Source organism: Nilaparvata lugens, chromosome 3, assembly GCF_014356525.2.
Source record: "Nilaparvata lugens isolate BPH chromosome 3, ASM1435652v1, whole genome shotgun sequence".
Classification (NCBI taxonomy): Eukaryota; Metazoa; Arthropoda; class Insecta; order Hemiptera; family Delphacidae; genus Nilaparvata; species Nilaparvata lugens.
In genome coordinates, this window is record NC_052506.1 from 28,003,304 (window position 1) to 28,019,082 (window position 15,779).

At 35.7% G+C, this 15,779-nt stretch overlaps 1 protein-coding gene across 5 annotated transcripts in view; it reads right to left on the minus strand.

Moving 5' to 3' along the window:
* The window catches only part of LOC111055449 (DNA polymerase eta), a 101,106-nt gene that overhangs the window by 51,126 nt on the left and 34,201 nt on the right, over positions 1-15,779 (minus strand). For all 5 annotated transcript variants that reach the window (XM_039423457.1, XM_039423460.1, XM_039423456.1 and 2 more), the window contains exon 5: positions 4,666-4,835. In XM_039423457.1, the coding sequence (XP_039279391.1) occupies positions 4,666-4,835 (170 nt within the window). The remainder of the gene's footprint in view (positions 1-4,665; positions 4,836-15,779) is intronic.

Below are 15,779 nucleotides of genomic sequence, written 5' to 3' on the forward strand. Positions count from 1 at the left end.
GAATCAAATTAGGAGACAGTTAATTATGGTTAAAGTGCACCGCTTAGCTTGTCAAAGATATGAAAACTAATAGGGGGTGTAATTATGTGTTGAGATTCGGCGGCAAGCACGTTTTCTCACTCAATAATTTGCAAGCAAATTACGGTGACATTTTTTGCAACTCGGATTGTTGCTATTAGAATAATTGTAGATGGTTGATATGATTCTCCCCCAGCTTAGGCAATATCTAGTATTTTTTATTCTGATTTTTGTAAACAAAAAATCAGATAATTCTTGTTGTTGTTGTTACTCTGCCAGTTAACAATCAACTCTTTAGACTTTTGAACCAGACTTAAAAAGGGACTTATTGATTTTGTAGGTGAGGAGATATCTTGGACTTGTAAAATAGTAAGTTTATGTGCTGAGTGTGACACACTTTGAATGTCTTTAAAATCTATGTAAATGAAATACAAGATGAAATTTATTAACTACATGTTGCTTTTCTATCTTGAAACATGGATCTAAATATTTTGGTAGAGACACTTACTTTTTTGCAAATTGCAGTTCTTCCTTATTCAATTTCTACAAGAGTTTCTAATCCTTCTCACTCTTCAAATTTTATCCAATACTAGCGTTTGTTTAAATCTTCAATGTTATCAATATATATAACACTCATATAATTATCTAGTAATAGAAGGTCAAACTGGATGTTGCCCTCAGTCAGGATCAACCAATCTTAGTACAATTTTATATCCAAGTTGACTGAGTACAGCTTTTGCTTTAGTGATAGGAAACATTTCTTCAGACCACTATCCATGTACTGGAATAGTCAAAATCTCTTTAGCTTTCAAGGTGAATGCTTCTAGACAGAAAGTTATTCTTGAATCCTCCATGACAATGTCTACACACAAAAAGAACAAGGATAGAATGAATAATCATGCAAGCAAGTACTAAGTTTTATAAGCTTTTTGCAAGATAACTTATTATTTGATACTTGATTCGATTATTTCACTATGACAATCAATAGTTGAGTAATTGAAACTTTCAAACTTGTACCTCTAGAAAATCAATAGTAGATATGTCTTGCACTAAAGAAGAATTTTTTTTAGGTTAGGATATAGCGGGCATGCTTGCCAATTTAAAATGAGAAATCAAATTTGAGGTTGGGCTGTTGCACAGGAAATTTGTGTGGGAAAATGATTTTTGAGGTTAGGTTAGACCACATGGTGTACTTTTAGGTTGAGTTTGATCACATGATGTTAGGTTAGGTGACGTCATAGATCAGCTGATTGGGGAGGGGGGTATGACATCACTGTTGGTCACAAATCCCAATTTATATCCTACTGCTATATAAGCTACATTACCTCAAATCCATCTTGCATGACTGTTTATTATCGAAAAACTGTCGAGACTGTGAAAATGAGGAAAATATCACAAATTTCTTGATTTTTTGGAACAAAAGTATCTTACTTCATGATTATATTTTTACAAAATTCATTTACCTCACATGAAAGAGGAGATTTTGTTCTTCAAATCAAGACAAACTATCATTCTTTATCATTCCGGGTTACCGAGATACACAGTTTTGAATATAGAAATTAGCCATTTTTATGTGTATTTAAATATGGGCTAAAATACATTAAAGGAGAATTTTTTTATTTTTTCATAAAATTACATTTATGATACATTATTTTGAACCGCCTTGACGAGCTGAGAAGAATGAGCTGTAGTACGAGGAGATCTGATCATTTTGTCAAAAGTTATAAGTGTTTAAAGTTTTGATACAACTGCCATAATTATATTATATAGAAACGTTCCCAATCATTTAAAACAGTCTGAAAATTACAGTATTAACACCTACAAGCAACATTTGAGTAGATGGTTATTAGAAATAGGCAGGGATGCTGCAGAGCAGCTGATTCAATCCGCCTTCTTATTCAGAACTTGATCTCATAGTGAATTTGCCATTTATAATCATTAAGTATAGCCTTTAAGCTACTATTTATATATTTGTCTGTATATACTTATTACCAGTATGGAATTTCATTGTGTGCAATTTATATTCTTGATTTGCTGATGAATGTTAGTAGATTCAATTACAATAGTTTTAATTATAATATGGACAAAACATGAGAAAATAATCTCAACTTGGAAGAACTCACTCTCCACTCACAGACTCAAGTCTTTGTGGAGAGTATTCACTGTTAAATGTGTAAATGAAGTTTATAAATTTGTATTATGTTTTGTGAATAAAAAGCTATTTGATTTGATGTATCCTTATGACGTATCCCCTTACTAGGAAATACTGAAATTAAATGTTTCTAACGGGTAATTCTCATAGAAAATAACCCTCGTGAGATGATTTCAGCCAAAATACGTATTTTTTTGTTAGGAAGGCCTTGAAAAGGTATTATAGGCTAATGAAAAATTTGTATTTTGGCTGTAGGACATGATTTTCTATTTTTGGGTGTATTCCCCTCCACCACTACTAAATTCAAAAATCCTAAGGAATCCTGTTCAGAATTAATTGTTATTTCACGTGATGTGTGGTTTTTCATCTGTACTAGAAAAATAGCCAAGTTGTATAGGGTAGAAGTGATAGGTTTGCATAATTTTGAAAACTCTTTAAAAAATACCCCTTTTTAGAAAATTCGTAGCTCCAGAAACAAAAATGGTAGAATCCAGCGCGACCACTCAATTTAATGGAAATTTTACTATCTTTAATTTTGTAGAGAACGATTTTTCTCAAAAAACTCGTAGTTTTCGAGTTTAAATGGAAAAATTTGAAAAGTCCGAAATTTCAGGGGTTTTTGGGGGTGAAGCCGCCCTTTGGCGTGTCAGCAAATTTCAGATTCGAATTCAGCGCCTCAAAATACATATAGAACCGTCGAGAAAAATTCTTTCGGGGCTGTTTCCTAAAAAACGATTATTTGACTGGACTATAATGAAACCTCCAGACCACAGACTCACCAAAAGAATAGTAAAATATGTATAATCACTTGATAAGGAGAAGGGTAAAGAATTTTAAAAAATACTTATTAATATTTAAAGGTTATAAAGTTGATATTTTCAACAGAAATAGCTTTAAAATAAGTAAAGAAAATGGAATTTGAAAAATGGAAGTAGAACCAGAGACAAAAATGCAAAGAGTGAGAACTGAATGAAGCGAAGAGAGGAGCTCTGAGTGCTCATTGAAAATGAAGAGCTGTGGATAAATAAAAAGAAGTCACAAATATAAAAACGATTTTTGAGCGTCTTCCACTAGGGAGTTTTATGACTATTAATAATATTTCAGTAATTCTACCAGAAAAAAGTTTCTATGTACAAACCTTATCGAATTTTCTCCTGCTTCGAGTAAATTCACTTTTGGATCAATCTGTTGACGATCCTTGACGTATCCTTATGACGTACCCCCTTACTAGGAAATACTGAAATTAAATGTTTCTAATGGGTGGGTGATTCTCATAGAAAATAACCCTCGTGAGATGATTTTAGCCAAAATATGTATTTTTTGTTAGGAAGGCCTTGAAAAGGTATTATAATGAAAAATTTGTATTTTGGCTGTAGGACATGATTTTCTATTTTGTTGGAGTATTCCCCTCCCTCCACTACTAAATTCGAAAATTCCTAAGGAATCCTGTTCAGAATTAATTGTTATTTCACGTGATGTGTGGTTTTTTATCTGTACTAGAAAAATAGCCAAGTTGTATAGGGTAGAAATGGTAGGTTTGCATAACTTTGAAACCCCCTTTAAAAATACCCCTTCTTTAAAATTTGGGGGTTTTGGGGGTGAAGCCGCCCTCTGGCGTGTAAGCAAATTTCAGATTCGAATTCAGCGCCCCAAAATACATATAGAACCGTCGAGAAAAATTCTTTTGGGGCTGTTTCCTGAAAAATGACCATTTGACTGGACTATTATGACCGTAAAATTTTAAATGTATTTTCCTGATGTCTTAATGCTGGAATATCTTCCAAGCGTGGTTTTTTTGTAATTTTTTGATGAGAACAGATTGATCCAAATTAAATCTACTTGAAATAGGAGAGAATTCAAGAAGATTTATAGAAACTGTTTTCCGGTTGAATCAATGAAATATTTAATATGCATGTGTCCCATTATCTCATATGTCTTAATATTGGTTTTCCCGCCGTTCCCCCTCCACCATACAAGAAAATGTGATTCAAGAGAAGGTATAGGTTTGTTGATTGGTACAATTTTTTCATGTTGATTTTTTATATATTTTCAGTTTTGAGATAAATTAAATTATTGAACCTGAATTAGAAATCGGTTTGAACAAACCTACAAGGAAATCTAATTCTGGGTCGAATAAGACTAATTTTGACAAGATTGGAAGACTCAACTACAAAACTCTTTTTGAGACTATATCTGTGCTTCTACATTGATGAGAGTGGTGGTTGCTGGAAAAATGAGATTGGGAAGTTCAGATACATGAAATAGATCTTCAAAAAGTGTAGCAAAAGTAAAAAAGATCACACTTTTCCTAAACTGGAAATCCCATCCTTCCAGCTAGACCTTGAAATCTGATCAAACTTGAAATTAAACCAAACTGTATCGACCGTAATGTGATTATACTGTTACAATCAAGTGAAATTTTCAAACACTTGATTTGAATGAATTCATGTTAAAATCCTATATTTGAATATTGAGGGGTAAAAAGTGAACCGTACCTTATTATGAGCGATACCAGCTGAACATCGAAACCCAGTTTTTCGATAAACAGAAGCTCTTATTTCTTCAACAATACAAGCTCCAAAAGCCAATTTTTTGGAAGCCAAGTCGTCCAATTTTTTATTTCTAAGATCATACAACCATCTATTCAAGCCTTCTGATCTTTCACCTGGAACATACATAATAATAATTATGGATTAGTAAATAGCGTTGAATATGGAGTATCCATCAATGATTCAAAAAGTAGAAATGATATGGAATCATAGACTAATACTAGTCATTGATTCTATACTTACTTCTGGAGACACATTTCTAGAAATAATCGTAGCATGATCTAACTTTGGCGGTTCAGCATGATCGTTGGTTATAGTTTTAACAATAATCTTTTCAATGTTGAATCCTATATTTTACCTAAGTATGAGTATAAGTACCTATATTACCTATTTTAAGTATGACTCTTGTGCAGAATCTTGTATGAAAAAGCCTATGAGAACTTCTCCAAATTAATAAACTATTTATCACTTATAAATAAGTCGCAATAACTGTTATAACTAAACCAATGTTATTATCACAACAGTAATTGCGAAGTTGTGAGTGGTGCGAGGAATGAGACCATTCAGTGTGAATGAGACCATTAACAGTTCTGATGAAGTCTGATAAAATACTTAGAGTAGCAGAAATAACTACTAAATTTGTCACAGCCGCATCTCAGCGCTAGTGGTGCCCCAACCACTACCCTCACTGCTTCGTAAGTGTAGTTCCAATCTTGCAATTTTTAGTGGTAACGTGGCCTGTGATCATCTTGCGATCAAATTCAAATTTATTTTGTCAATAATTGAACAATTAGAATCACTAAGAAATAGTATGCATAGTTGAAACGTAATTATGTATACATAATTAGTTCTTAATTGAAACTTACTTTCAAAGTGGTTATTATAGCGATTATTTTGTATGCACTCAGGATAAGTGGACATAGTGAATCCCTGGCAGGAAAACCATTGTATTGTATGAGTTGGAAATTTTAGTCAGTTAGCTAAGCTATAAGTTCAGCTATTAAAACACCACCGCCAGGTAAAACTCCACCCAACGTCCAACTACTCCAGCAAGCATTTAACAACAATATTGGCCATTGAACTCGTGTGCAGATTACAGAAAAACCATTTTTTTCATACGTTTCGATAATAAACGCAGATGTTCATAGCTTCATATCATGTGAAACATTTCAAGATAATACCTGCTCTTTGGAACAAGTCAGGACCCGCTACCTAGCGATGATTTTCATTTATTTTTTCTCTGTCATGTAACCCATGTCAGAGGCATTTATTAAACATGAAAAAGCCATTTACAATATGGAAGAAGGTCCTTTACATACTTGGATTAATTTCCTTAAACTATTGTATTGCATCCCACTATAGAATCTATGTGCCGGGATGCATAAACCAAATTTGATATAATATGAAATATGACTGTGGAAAATTGTTTAGTAACCGTATTTCTGAATTTATGAAGCTTCTACATTATTTAACAAAAGAGAGTTGTGAAATTGTGAAATATGCTTGAGAAAACATGCTACCTTCTGGTTGTGCTCTATGTTTGCTTTCAATTAAATGTAATTCATTATTTTGCTACTTGCTGTTTGGTGAATATAATTTGTTTTTAAAAAACTTGTTAGACAACCTTAACTGGCGCCCGAACAGGTTCGGGTGAAGGAAAATTCGCGATCAAAATTTCAGGTTTTTCTGTGAATTCTAATTCTTAACACGCATTCTGACTTGAATCCGTGATCGGAAGTTTTGTGAAGTAATGTGCTATAAAAGTGAAGTGGTATCATCATCAACTTGTGCCGAGCACTCCTTTTAATTCAGGCCTTTTCCCAAGTTATAATAGTAAATTTAATACGCAATAGACTAGAGCCATTATTGTAAGTGAGTTAGCGAAATAAATTATTTTCTCTCTCTATTATGAACGGCCATGACTTCGAGTTTCCCATGATAGATATTTAAAAATTGTGGCTCCGAGTCGTCGAGGAATGTAGATTATGGAATTATCTCTAAAACTTAGCCTTCTTGTCGCGACATAAAGTGCGATAAGTTGGAAAACAGCAAGCATTGAAATTATAACAAACTACCGATTTTGCAGTTACTATTTGGTCCAAAGGCTCTAGAAGCCACGCGACGATTGGTCAAATTGATTCCTTTCGCCCAATAGGAGACCTGTTTCTAAATACAGTAGTGGGGGGATTCCCCAACCGCGAGACCAGATTACGTTTCGGAGGACACTTTGCTAGGAGCACTACGAGAGTAAAGATGTAGTCACTATGTTTCCCCCTTTTTTGGGCAAGTTTATAAGTTTATACAATTAATTAATGTAGGAACTAGTTTTTTTATTAAAGTTTAAATTTACTAGTAGTGCCATGTCCTGAAAGGTTTAATTGTGTTTCTTCTTCATGTACGAATAATTGTTTCTTCAAATAACCGCTAAGGTACGTAAACTAAGGTTAAAATATAATTTAGGGAAATTAATTAAGTGAAACTTCAATCAAAAGATTTTATCAACAAAGCCTGTTATTTTTCAAGTTAATAATATTGATTGAGAATAATCCTTTTGATTTTATTAGTGATGGAAGATACTTATAATTTTTTTCTAAAGAAGTATAGAAAGTTTTCAGTTACGTTACATTTGAGTTATTGTTTCTGGAGATATATTATCGTAGAGTATTGCTGAAAGTCAGGAAGATAGCCTTTAAATTGGAATGAAATTTTTAAGATTATGTTCATATTGAGTTTATGACATTTTATAATTTTATATTTTTCAGACTCTGTTTTCTTATGTCATTAAGGCTTTCGAATAATTTAGTAAATTTTTATGATAGAAATCTTAATAGACAAAGAAGAAAGTTTTTCTTTTCCATGAAATTAATATTAATAAATGTTGGCTAGCGCACAAGTTTCCTACAATACTAGTCGAGCTACTATATGAAAAATTATTTTTGATTTTGCAAACCAAACGAAAAATATCATAAAAGTTAACATCATAATTAATGAAGTATTCATTTTTCTAAAAGCATTATATTAATTTATTACGAGTGTTTTCATAAAGTTGCATTGTATATTAATGACACTCTGGCAAGTAAATTTGTTTTAAATCTGTTAAATTTTGAGAATGAAATCAGAACGTCAAGATAAAATCTAAATTAAATAACAGAATAAACTCCTGTTTTAGCTTTTGATGAATTGTAGGAAGAGTTAGAAATTAATGCTGTAATACATTTATTTACAGCGGTTCATGTGTGTCCCCAAACCAACTTCTTGTACTACCACCCCTTTGGTTCCGCAACTTTATGTAACACCGCTTCAAGACACCCGTTCAGACGACAGGTCTAGGGACGTAAGAGGACGTCGCCGTCAAGCCAAATTCAACCGGTAAAAGCTCACCGCCAAAAACAAGGTACTGTAACCCCGACGATAAAGCAACGTACAGACCAACGAAAGTGCAGTGTAGTGAAACAAAGGTTCATTCGAGAATGTCAATCAAAAGTGGGGATTCAAAATTATTATGAAATGGGTTATATGGGTTACTATCGACGAAACTTGGGTTCAACGGGCTTTCCTTTCTTGAGTAATTCCATGTTGAAATGAACTTGTTATTTGATGACAGATATTGTTTGGTTTTGTGACGTATTGCTATCTAATCGGGGATAGTAATGTGCCCCCGAATCAGATGAAGAATGTCACCAAAGTAACATGAAATTGTTGTTTCTGTTGTTCGATTTTAGTTGCCAATGTTTATTGAGGCTGTTTGTATTTTTCAATTATTTCAAATTGTAGTGTTATTCTATAGTATAAACCTATTAAATCAGGCATGGCAAGATTAATTGAAGTTTTCTTGACTCTAGCCCGTTCACCTGCATGAATTAGGTATGGACTCAGGTATTTTCTAGATGTGTCGGCCTATTTCTAAATTCTAAATTTTATTCAAAATTATCTTCTTTATCATCTTTTAAAAAGGCACAGGCACACAACTGCGCCACTGCTGCTGAATGTTTAGCGAAAGGCACAAACTTAATCCTGGCCTGTAGATGTTCATTCAACTCCTGTCATCCTGATTCCTTGAACTTGAACCACCGACCCTCACTCAGGAAATTGCTTGAGGAAGCAGAAGCAGAAGACAAAGACGTTTGACTACAGCCACCAACACCACCTCCTGCCGAAGACAACATGAATGATGCAGCAGCAGTGGCATCCCTGCAGCCAGAGCAACAAGCATCTGCAGCACAGGTACCGACTATTTCAAAACCATTACCTAAGGGTGATCTCGATCTAATCCCCGATTATGACGGAAATCCAATTGAACTCATATCATTTCTTGAAGTGGTAGAAACTCTACTAACTGGATACTGTACAAGTGACATTATTTGAAGCCCCAGCCAATCACTTCCGTTTATTATTTCAAATCAAGAAAAGACTCCATGATATGGCCAAAATTGTAGTTATAAACAGTACTTGCAAATCAGTTAAAGAAGTCATCACAATCTTGAAAAACAATTTTGCAGACAATCGATCAGTGCACCAACTAACATCAAAACTTTTAACACTTAAACCAATCCAAAACAACATCCTCTAGTACTTGTGAATACACTTGGAGAAAAACATACCACCATAATTTGTAGGCACAAACTTGATGGTGTTCAAGGTAAATTTTTGGACTTTGTGACTAACCAAGTAGACAAACAAGTTATCAATGTTCTAGTTGAAGGACTTCCATACACCAGCTAGGAGCCCACCTTCAAACGTTGAGAGTGAAAAATCTACAAGATGCAAGACAGGCTATCATTAGTGAAAGTAATGCTGTTCTAAAACACTTGAACTTTTCAACCAATGTTTCAAACATGCACTACAAATACGTTACAATACCCATGATAAATCTCATCACAACAACAGCCAATCTAAAATTCAAAAAACACTCAACATGTTCAAACAAACAACAATCATTTCCAAATCAATTTCGTCAAAACAATCAGCACCAACAGTTCCAATCTCAAAAATTCAAACCTCAGAACTTTCAAAACTTTCAACAAAGGAATCCTAATCAGAATGTGAATAACCAGAATAGATCTCAACAAAATCAAAATCGCCAAAATACTGATGTATCAATGCGAACCGTTTCGAATCTAAGAAAATGAAATTCAGTTCATTTGACTGAACCAGTTGAAACAACTGAAGAAGTCGATAACTCCAAATTTCAACAGCTATCAGACAAAGTCAACAAACACGCCGAAGCTTTCCATGATTTTTTAGGAGCAGACAACACTCAAATCAATCAGAGGTGATTGAAATGAAAAGAATGAGTTGCCATTCCTGTGTATAAATGATTGTAAAATATTAATTGATACTGGATCCAAATATAATTTTGTAAGAACTGATAATAAGACTTTCCCGTGTATTAATGTAGAGAAATATGAATTCAAAATCAAAACACCAGCCGGAGAAGCTACAGGACATTGGCGTGTTTATTTAGATTTAAGTTCCGTGCATGTTAGTTTAAGAAATGAATTGTATTTTGTACATGACTTTAGTTCTAATTACGATATTTTGCTAGGTCACAAAACCCTCAGTAGAATTGGAGCTCATATTGATTTTCAAACACATTGTATGATTACCCCTGACAAAACATTTATTTTGAATGGACTTACTCCTGTTAAAATTCACAAGGGAATTAATTCTTTGAAACTACCCCTGATAAACAGATCAGATGAAATATCGATCAGATTAAATATCGACTATCGAGTGTCTTGAAATCGAAGAGTGCGAATTGGTGGATTGTTCTCCTTCTGAGAAATCCTTGACTCATGACGAAATCTCCCAAATCATTCAACTTGACCATATTGACAGACGTGACATAGACCAAATTGTAAATTTAGTTCATGAATTCCAAGACATACTAAAATTAGAAAACACTTTACTGACTGCAACTCACTTACGTCAAAACAATCAGCACCAACAGTTCCAATCTCAAAAATTCAAACCTCAGAACTTTCAAAACTTTCAACAAAGGAATCCTAATCAGAATGTGAATAACCAGAATAGATCTCAACAAAATCAAAATCGCCAAAATACTGATGTATCAATGCGAACCGTTTCGAATCTAAGAAAATGAAATTCAGTTCATTTGACTGAACCAGTTGAAACAACTGAAGAAGTCGATAACTCCAAATTTCAACAGCTATCAGACAAAGTCAACAAACACGCCGAAGCTTTCCATGATTTTTTAGGAGCAGACAACACTCAAATCAATCAGAGGTGATTGAAATGAAAAGAATGAGTTGCCATTCCCGTGTATAAATGATTGTAAAATATTAATTGATACTGGATCCAAATATAATTTTGTAAGAACTGATAATAAGACTTTCCCGTGTATTAATGTAGAGAAATATGAATTCAAAATCAAAACACCAGCCGGAGAAGCTACAGGACATTGGCGTGTTTATTTAGATTTAAGTTCCGTGCATGTTAGTTTAAGAAATGAATTGTATTTTGTACATGACTTTAGTTCTAATTACGATATTTTGCTAGGTCACAAAACCCTCAGTAGAATTGGAGCTCATATTGATTTTCAAACACATTGTATGATTACCCCTGACAAAACATTTATTTTGAATGGACTTACTCCTGTTAAAATTCACAAGGGAATTAATTCTTTGAAACTACCCCTGATAAACAGATCAGATGAAATATCGATCAGATTAAATATCGACTATCGAGTGTCTTGAAATCGAAGAGTGCGAATTGGTGGATTGTTCTCCTTCTGAGAAATCCTTGACTCATGACGAAATCTCCCAAATCATTCAACTTGACCATATTGACAGACGTGACATAGACCAAATTGTAAATTTAGTTCATGAATTCCAAGACATACTAAAATTAGAAAACACTTTACTGACTGCAACTCACTTACTAAAACATGAGACAACTGACGATTCTCCTGTATATACCAAAACTTTTAGGTATCCCGTAGCCGTCAGAGACGACATAAAAATAGAAGTTCAGAAATTACTTGACGGAAAAATTATCTGACCTTCAAATTCACCTTACAATTCCCCATTCTGGGTAGTACCGAAAAAGCTTGACAGTTCAGGAAAACGTAAAGTACGTTTAGTAATTGACTACCGAAAAATTAACGACAAGACAAAAAGTGGGTGCAGTTGTAACCATTCCAGCTTCGAATTGTTTCTTCAAAAATGACATCTTTTCACCACCTTGCCATGGAAGCTGGAAGCCCCTCCACATGGTGCGCCTGGATATCCAGATCAGGATGGAGACCTGAATCTGGAGAACTAAATCGGTTACAACCCCCTTGTTCCAAAGCCCTTGTTCCAACTCCCTTCTTCCTCTTCTGTATGCTTTGGACTTCTAAATTTCTAGAATGGCACTATTTTTTATTGACTCAGCTGTGTGCCATTCTTTCTTTCTCTTTCTGTCGGCCTCCCTTGGCCAAACTCTTTTTTCTTCAGGCGTCAGGTGGCAACCGGCCATAATATTTTCAAGCCAAAAACTTTCTCCTAATCCAAATGATGATGATACAGCTAAAGAAAAGAGATGTGAAGGCTAGAGCGTCCCCCTCAAGCGACGGAAATGCTTGGGTGTCCCCCACAAGCAACAAAACTGTTAGGGCGTCCCCCCCAAGCGACGATATTAGACGCAGCACTGTTAATGTGCGCTTAGCAACATGGAACATTGGATCTCTAACTGGACGAAGTCAAGAATTGGCAGAAGTATTACATAGATGCAATATTAATATATGCTGCATCCAAGAACTGAAATGGAAGGGGTCCAAATCCAGGGACATTGGAATGGGATACCAGCTTATATACCATAGTACAACAAACAAACGAAATGGAGTTGGCATTGTCCTAAACAAGCAGCTGAAACAGCGTATTATATCTGTGGAGAGACATAGTGATAGAATTATGACCATCAAACTTGCACTGGACAGGCAACCTTGCTTAAATATCATTTCAACATATGCTCCTCAGACAGAATGCACAAGTGAAGAAAAGGGGTGCTACTGGCAGGAACTGCAAGATATTCTCCAGGGTATACCTATTTCAGAAAACAAAATCATGGCAGGCGATTTGAACAGCCATGTAGGTAGGCAGGCCCCAGAAGGATGTGTGGTGCATGGTAACTATGGGTATGGTACAACAAACATGCAGGGGCAGGATATTCTGGAGATTGCCAAAATTTTTGACATGCCAATAGTTAACACATGCTTCAAGAAGAAAGATGAACACCTTATCACCTACAAGAGTGGTGCAAATGCATCTCAAATCGACTACATCCTGTGTGATAGCCCAATGCGAAAATACTTCAAAGACTGTAAGATTATCCCAGGTGAACCTCTCACTACACAACACTGACTGTTGGTGGCATGTTTAAAGTTACCACAGTGGAAAAACGGTTTCAGGAAGAAAGCTGAGCCGAGGATAAAATGGTTTAATCTTCGAAAGCCTCAAGGAAGAGAGCTCTGGCATCAAAAGTTGCAGGGTTTTTGGAAACATGTAACACAGCAGGAAAAGATGTAAACATTGTATGGAAAGATTTCCAAAAGCACTCAACAGATACAGCCAAAGAAGTACTAGGTATTAGCAAGGGTATTCTGAAATATGGAAAAGACCCCAACTGGTGGATTGAAGATGTAAAACCATTTCTGCGAGAAAAGAAGTTGAGTTTCAAAAACTGGCAAACATCAAAAGAAGAGTCAGTCAGATCGCCAAAAATATGTTGCTGCTAAGAAGCTGACTAAAGGATTGTTGCATGCTTGCGGGCGGCAGCTAGAGAGGATATGTACAATAGATTGGAAAAAGCAGGTACAGACCATGAAATTTTCAGAATTGAAAAACTCAGAAATAAACAGACTAAGGATATAAAACAGAATAAGTATGTGAGAGACTCCACAGGAACACTGTTAACTTCAGATAACGATATCAATGAAAGATGGCATGATTATTACAACCACCTATTAAATGAAGAGTTCCCACGAGAGCCACTACCTAGCCTACCTTTGGTGCAGGGCCCTATAAGAGCAGTTGCGCTAGAGGAAGTGAAAGCTGCCCTTAGCAAAATGAAAAATAGCAAAGCAACAGGACCTGATGAAGTACCTGCAGAACTCTTCAAAATATGCAGAGTCAAGTACAGTGTGGCTAACAAACCTCTTCAACCTCATACTTACAAAGGGTAAAATGCCTGATGGATGGAGGCAGAGCAGCTTAGTGCCTTTTTACAAGAACAAGGGTGATGTGGCAGACTGTGGCAATAACCGTGCAATTAAGCTAACGTCACATGCTTTCTTTCTCTTTCTGTCGGCCTCCCTTGGCCAAACTCTTTTTTCTTCAGGCGTCAGGTGGCAACCGGCCATAATATTTTCAAGCCAAAAACTTTCTCCTAATCCAAATTATGATGATACAGCTAAAGAAAAGAGATGTGAAGGCTAGAGCGTCCCCCTCAAGCGACGGAAATGCTTGGGTGTCCCCCACAAGCAACAAAACTGTTAGGGCGTCCCCCCCAAGCGACGATATTAGACGCAGCACTGTTAATGTGCGCTTAGCAACATGGAACATTGGATCTCTAACTGGACGAAGTCAAGAATTGGCAGAAGTATTACATAGATGCAATATTAATATATGCTGCATCCAGGAACTGAAATGGAAGGGGTCCAAATCCAGGGACATTGGAATGGGATACCAGCTTATATACCATAGTACAACAAACAAACGAAATGGAGTTGGCATTGTCCTAAACAAGCAGCTGAAACAGCGTATTATATCTGTGGAGAGACATAGTGATAGAATTATGACCATCAAACTTGCACTGGACAGGCAACCTTGCTTAAATATCATTTCAACATATGCTCCTCAGACAGAATGCACAAGTGAAGAAAAGGGGTGCTACTGGCAGGAACTGCAAGATATTCTCCAGGGTATACCTATTTCAGAAAACAAAATCATGGCAGGCGATTTGAACAGCCATGTAGGTAGGCAGGCCCCAGAAGGATGTGTGGTGCATGGTAACTATGGGTATGGTACAACAAACATGCAGGGGCAGGATATTCTGGAGATTGCCAAAATTTTTGACATGCCAATAGTTAACACATGCTTCAAGAAGAAAGATGAACACCTTATCACCTACAAGAGTGGTGCAAATGCATCTCAAATCGACTACATCCTGTGTGATAGCCCAATGCGAAAATACTTCAAAGACTGTAAGATTATCCCAGGTGAACCTCTCACTACACAACACTGACTGTTGGTGGCATGTTTAAAGTTACCACAGTGGAAAAACGGTTTCAGGAAGAAAGCTGAGCCGAGGATAAAATGGTTTAATCTTCGAAAGCCTCAAGGAAGAGAGCTCTGGCATCAAAAGTTGCAGGGTTTTTGGAAACATGTAACACAGCAGGAAAAGATGTAAACATTGTATGGAAAGATTTCCAAAAGCACTCAACAGATACAGCCAAAGAAGTACTAGGTATTAGCAAGGGTATTCTGAAATATGGAAAAGACCCCAACTGGTGGATTGAAGATGTAAAACCATTTCTGCGAGAAAAGAAGTTGAGTTTCAAAAACTGGCAAACATCAAAAGAAGAGTCAGTCAGATCGCCAAAAATATGTTGCTGCTAAGAAGCTGACTAAAAGGATTGTTGCATGCTTGCGGGCGGCAGCTAGAGAGGATATGTACAATAGATTGGAAAAAGCAGGTACAGACCATGAAATTTTCAGAATTGAAAAACTCAGAAATAAACAGACTAAGGATATAAAACAGAATAAGTATGTGAGAGACTCCACAGGAACACTGTTAACTTCAGATAACGATATCAATGAAAGATGGCATGATTATTACAACCACCTATTAAATGAAGAGTTCCCACGAGAGCCACTACCTAGCCTACCTTTGGTGCAGGGCCCTATAAGAGCAGTTGCGCTAGAGGAAGTGAAAGCTGCCCTTAGCAAAATGAAAAATAGCAAAGCAACAGGACCTGATGAAGTACCTGCAGAACTCTTCAAAATATGCAGAGTCAAGTACAGTGTGGCTAACAAACCTCTTCAACCTCATACTTACAA